General features: G+C 44.3%; 1 protein-coding gene across 2 annotated transcripts in view; it reads right to left on the reverse strand.

Moving 5' to 3' along the window:
* Positions 1-6,220, reverse strand: part of PGM2 (phosphoglucomutase 2) — a 35,798-nt gene that overhangs the window by 17,876 nt on the left and 11,702 nt on the right. For both annotated transcript variants that reach the window (XM_044912753.1, XM_021701569.2), the window contains exons 4-6: positions 3,300-3,384; positions 1,132-1,215; positions 814-1,007 (exon numbers count right to left, since the gene is read on the reverse strand). In XM_044912753.1, coding sequence (XP_044768688.1) covers positions 814-1,007; positions 1,132-1,215; positions 3,300-3,384 — 363 coding nt within the window. The remainder of the gene's footprint in view (positions 1-813; positions 1,008-1,131; positions 1,216-3,299; positions 3,385-6,220) is intronic.

Genomic DNA, 6,220 nt, shown 5'->3' on the forward strand with positions numbered 1-6,220 from the left:
ACACGGTCACTACCACTTACCTAACTGCACGTCCTGAGTCTGCATCCCTGGGTTACATACACGGTCACTGCCACTTACCTAACTGTACGTCCTGAGTCTGCGTCCCTGGGTTACACACACGGTCACTGCCACTTACCTAACTGCACGTCCTGAGTCTGCGTCCCTGGGTTACATACATGGGTACATCAGCCGTTACAACGAAAGAGTCAGGACTAATAGGGGCTAACGCAGAAGGTGCCCATGACAAATTAACTGGGGGAAAAAGGCACAGAACAAACTCCATGCATGCTATATTCCTATCTATGGTCTTGAAACATATTACACATAGAATATGCTAGCATATGCACAAAAAATTTTTGGAAAGAGAAAAAACATCAGTGTTTCCTTTTGCCACCTCTCAGCAAAGCTTTTTTTAATATACAGACATGCAAACACACACTCACATACGTGTGTGTGTGTGATTCTACAACCGAGGTCAGCAAACTATGGCCGAAAAGCCAGCCACCTGCTTTTGTAAATAAAATTTTTTAGGAACCTCACTATGTTTGTGCTCATTCATTCACGTACCACCCACAGCTGCCTTCCTCCCACCACAGCGGAGTCAGACAGTTGTAATATAGTGGCTCACAAAGCCAAAACTATGTATTATCTGTCCTTTCAAGAAAAATCGCTGACCCCTGACCTACGGCCTCTAAAATCAGATGCAGCTACAGTATATGTACCAACTGGAGAGAAAAATTGAATGAAAACTGAAAGACTTTGGCTGAATCACATTATTTTAAGTCACGTGAGATGAGTTTACAATCCATTTACCTGTGAAAACAGTATTTTTTAAGGTCTTCAAAGTAGCTCTTGTTAATGGAAGCACTTGGGTCATGAAGCAGTGGACTGCCATTAATTAACGAATCGTCCCAAGCTTGAGGCCATGGCTCCAGATTTTCTTCAATAGCTTGAGAAATCCCTTTATCATGAGGAGAAGTGATCTGAGCTCCGTTGTCCCAATAGACCTGGAGAAGGCAGGCACATATCCAGACGGCTTAGGGTTAATGGAAATAAAGCCTCTGTACCTACACCGTAAAGGTACGGGATGCATACAGAAAGACGTAGGGATGGAGCGAAAAAGCAGAATACCTTGTACCCATTATCCTGCTTTGGATTGTGGGAGGCAGTTATCATGATTCCAGCACAAAGTTTCAAATGCAATACCGTGTAGGGCTGTAAAGACAAGAAACAACAAGAGTTTTAAGCAAAAAATCAGATAACCTTAGTCTGGGTATTGTATACTGTGTGTATCAACTTGTTCTCTTTTAATACACATAATAGAGAAACATCATAAAAAGGTGTCATTCCATATTTTTGTGCCACACTCGAGTATATCTGTATGATCCTTAGGTGACTGCTCAAAATTGTGGGACATACACCCCAATAAGACAGCTGAGTATTTTCCTAGGTGTCTTCTTCTTCTTTTCTTTTTTTTTTTTTTTAAGATTTTATTTATTTATTTGACAGAGAGAGACACAGCAAGAGAAGGAACACAAGCAGGGGGAGTGGGAGAGGGAGAAGCCGGCTTCCCGCTGAGCAGGGAGCCCAATGCGGGGCTCGATCCCAGGATCCTGAGATCATGACCTGAGCCAAAGGCAGACGCTTAACGACTGAGCCACTGAGGTGCCCCCCCCCCAGGTACTTTCTTCTCATTCTGTCTTCCCCTTGGTAGAACCAGCAATCTGTTCAAACAAAAAGAAGGTCTAATCCTTCATCTCACACTCTTTTCAGCCTTCTGCTTGGGACAGCAGCTTATGGATTCTGTTTCTTCCCTCCAACTGCTTTCTCTTCTTTCCCATTTGCTTTTAGGGAACAGGGCAGGGTAATGTTGAAGAAATGATGGGGTGCTCCTACAGCCTGCTCACTCATCTCCCGCCCCAAGGTTAGAAATCCCTTTCTTGTAAATACTCAGCTCTCATCTTTACAAGACTTTACTTCCCCAGATGGGGAGAGGGGCGGGCTTCTCCTCCCTACAGCCGCATGTGAGATTTACTACACACAGGGAGCCTGAGGTTCTAGCCATCTGCCCCCCTCCAGCCTCCCACCAAGAATCTCTGTGGTCATTTGTCCCTTTAGGAGTTATTTTATATCCCCCAAGCAAAGAAAAGGGGAGAACCACTCCACAGCACAGGAAAACGGTCATGCGACACTCATATAATTCGTGTCTGATAGAAAAATAATAGCAGTCAACACTGACATTGTACAGAAGATCAAGGATGCTTGAACACATTGCAGTTTTTCCATCAAACAATGAAATCCGAGCTACGGTTGGACGTGACATTGCGTGTCTACTGGGTTATTTACAGTCTGGGAGATGCTGCATCTACCTGTCAGCGCACCAGAACCAGTGAACGTCAAACTGCAGAGCCGGCTTCTGTACTGACTCACTCTCTTCTCCACCTGATGGGAGGAACTGCACTCTACTCATGTTTTTGGCTTAATTTCTAAAAACATACATTCTCCGGGGCGCCTGGGTGGCTCAGTCGTTAAGCGTCTGCCTTCAGCTCAGGTCGTGATCCCAGGGTCCTGGGATCGAGCCCCGCATCGGGCTCCCTGCTCGGCGGGAAGCCTGCTTCTCCCTCTCCCACTCTCCCTGCTTGTGTTCCCTCTCTCGCTGTCTCTCTCTGTCAAATAAATAAATAAATAAAATCTTTAAAAACATATATTCTCAGCATCTGGCCCCATGCTTAAAAACAACAGCTGTCATAGTCCCTATTGTCTTTTTCTTTAGGTTTTGCTACGTGAAGGATCTGATTGAAAAAATCTTACTAAAATATGCCAAGCATTCTTCATGTTCCGGTCATGAATAGTACTTAGAACAAAACATGTGTATAAAAAGCTGGTGCGTCGACCTGTCAAAAATATTCAGGGTGAGGTATGGTTTGAGGTGAATTCAGATTTCGACCCAAGAAGTTTCCTAATTGTGCCAGTGAGAAAAAGAAATACAAACCAAATGAAAACAGAGACAACAAACAAAAGACATTTCGCTAACTAGTTAAAATATCCTTTGAATGTTAAAAAGGAAAATAGCACTGAGAAAAAAATAAACTCTGATGCATCAGGAGTTGAACACCAGAGAAATATTATTAGGATGTGGGGAGAACATACCCAGAGAGGTGAGAGAATGCCTGATAAATGCTAAGGGGCTCTTCCGTCATATAAATACCCAAATCCTAATAGCTTAAAGACCATAAAATGCAGCCACATCCCATCCCTGATCCCGTGACAGAAAATTATAAACAGAAAGGGTTACTTACCACAAAGGGGGTTGGGGTTATACCAGAAAAGAGGTACACAGGAATCCCTTGAGTGATAAATGTGGTTGCAGCTAGTCGGGCAAATCTGGAAATGCAGCGTGATGGGGGAGAAAGGAGAGTAGGGTGTCAGGACTGTGGATGACGGTGAAGAAGGAAATGAATGCTCGACCCCTTCTTCAGGTTCATTCATTCTATTTCCATTGGCATAGGACATTCAAGTTGGAGGAATCTTAGAAGTCATCTTGCCCTACCCCTTTGTTTTACAGAAATGGGACTAAAGCCAAGAAAAGCCAGACAAGTTGCCCCATGTCAATTAGTCACACAGCAGCTGAGCGAGGCCCACACCCAAGGTTTTCAATTCCATCTCGGTGGTTCTCAGCCAAGGACAATTCTGCCCCTGTGGGACATCTGAAATGTCCAAGATGTTTTTGATTGTCACTGGGGAGCAGGGTAGGGTGCTGTTAGCAGGCTAGAGGCCAGGGATGCTGCCAAACATCCTACAATGCACACAGCAGGCCCCAACAAAGAAGTATCCAGCCCAGTATGACGTCACATGTCAACAGGGCAGAGGCTGAGAAACGCTCGTCTAAAGTTCTCACAGCCCAATATAAGCCACATAGACTAGCATCTGATGAGATGTCGTCTCATGAAATATGACGTATACTGGCAAATGTATGTGAGTGTGCATGTGATATATACACAGGGCACAGACACATCTGGGCTCCATTTGGCCCTTTAAAACAAGACTTAAGGGGCGCCTGGGTAGCTCAGTCATTGAGCATCTGCCTTCGGCTCAGGTCATGACCCCAGAATCCTCGGATTGAGCCCCGCATCAGGCTCCCTGCTCCGCGGGAGGCCTGCTTCTCCCTCTCCCACTCCCCCTGCTTGTGTTCCTTCTCTGTCTCTCTCTCTGTCAAATAAATAAAATCTTTAAAAAAAATAAATAGATAAAACAAGACTTAAATCTTTGATGCTGATATTTTTCTTAGGACAGGACACAGAACTGGGCATCAAATCTTTCTTCAGCCTTGGGGTAAGATATTTTATCACAAAAACTGAGCAGTTTACTTCCATTGAACCACATTTTACCATTACAGGATTAAACAAGCAGATATGTATTCATTCTCTTCCCAAATATTTCTTGAGCACCAGCTTTAGCCAACACTTTCTGGGAGCTGGTTGGGCACAAAGAGATCTCTGTGTTTTCACAACTTGAGTGTTAAAATTCCTAGGATCCACAGTAATACAAACATGATTTTGACAGTGGGAAAAAAAAAAAAAAGCCTCCACATAAGGGAAACTCATAAAAATAATAAAATACAGCAAAAACAATTTTAATAAAAATCTGAAGTAGGTCTACACTGTATTCATTCGAACTGAAGCGACTTCAAACTGACATCACTTTCACCCTCATGAAATGTTTCTCTTGTGTTCTGGCTGACTTTAAAGTCGTTTTCTTGAAAGAAGCAAGGGAGACACTCAACGTATACATTATATATACAAACTAAGTTACAAATCTGCACAGGAAAGATTCAATTACTGTGCTCTCTGCATATGCTTGACAGTTACTGTTTATGTGTTTATGTTCCCCACCAGATATTTAAAATTGGAAGATTAAAGGACTAACAGACAGTTCCTACATAAAATTCTGTGCCTGCAATCATTTCTGACTCTTTAATAAGATTCCATTTGCTTACCGTGAATGTTTGACCGGGTACTGGTTTAATATTTATGATACTATCTCTGAATGTCTTGCATGATGTAGGGGATAGAGAGCGACTCTGAGCTCCACTCCACCCCATCAAACCCGGAGACTTGAGCCATAAACTCACAGAGCAGTCACTTTCCGGAAATGATATGGCTCCGAGGCCAGAGTAAGAAATATCCATGCCTTAGTCAACAACGTGAACACATCTGAAGGATGCATCAACCAGAAGCAGGAGAGTCAGCCTACAAAGAAGCAACTTCAGAAGCTCCACAGGTACAATTAGCCACATCCGTGCACCGCGCATGCTCTGGCTGCAGGAAGTGGCCCAACCCCAGGGCCAGGAAAGCATGCTTATGACTTAATTTTTTTTTTTAAAGGTTTTATTTATTTATTTTAAAGAGAGCGAGAGAGCACAGCAGGGGGAGCAGCAGAGGGAGAGGGAGAAGCAGGCTCCCCACTGAGCAGGGAGCCGGACCCACGGCTCGATCCCAGGACCCCGGGATCATGACCTGAGCCGAAGGCAGATGCTTAACCGACTGAGCCACCCAGGCACCCCACGTATGACCTAATTCTAAATGTAAGTTCACTAACTAAAAACTGACAAACTGATATTCTGGCTTATACTATGTCTCTCTCATAAACGTAGAGCTACGGCTTCTCTCTTGCTTTGTTGACTAAAACCACATTTCTGAGCCTGCAGCTTAAGAGCAAAAATCTTAACAGGGCGTCTGGATGGCTGGGTTGGTTGAACATCCAAATCTTGATTTTGGTTCAGGTCATGATCTTAGGGTCCTGAGATCGAGCCCCCTGTGGGGCTTCAGGCTCAGCACAGAGTCTGCTTCAGGTTCTCTCTCTCCCTCTCTGTCCTTCTCCCCCTGCTTGTGCTTTCTCAGTAAATAAATAAATAAATAAATAAATAAAATCTTAAAAAAAAAGGCAAAAATCTTACGTCATTCTGAGTTCAGTCTGGGAGCTGACAGCATCTAATCTTATGCCCTGGCCATACTCCCTTCCTCAGAGCTGCACATTTGTTCCCATCAATGCTTCTCTCTTAGATTAGAAGCTCCTCATGGGCAAAGATTAGGACTCTATGAACTCGGGGCACCTGGGTGGCTCAGTTGGTTGGGCATCTGCCTTGGGCTTGGGTCATGATTCCAGGGTCCTGGGATCGAGTCCCACATCGGGCTCCCTGCTCAGTGGGGAGCCTGCTTCT

This window comes from Neomonachus schauinslandi, chromosome 2, assembly GCF_002201575.2.
Source record: "Neomonachus schauinslandi chromosome 2, ASM220157v2, whole genome shotgun sequence".
NCBI lineage: Eukaryota > Metazoa > Chordata > Mammalia > Carnivora > Phocidae > Neomonachus > Neomonachus schauinslandi.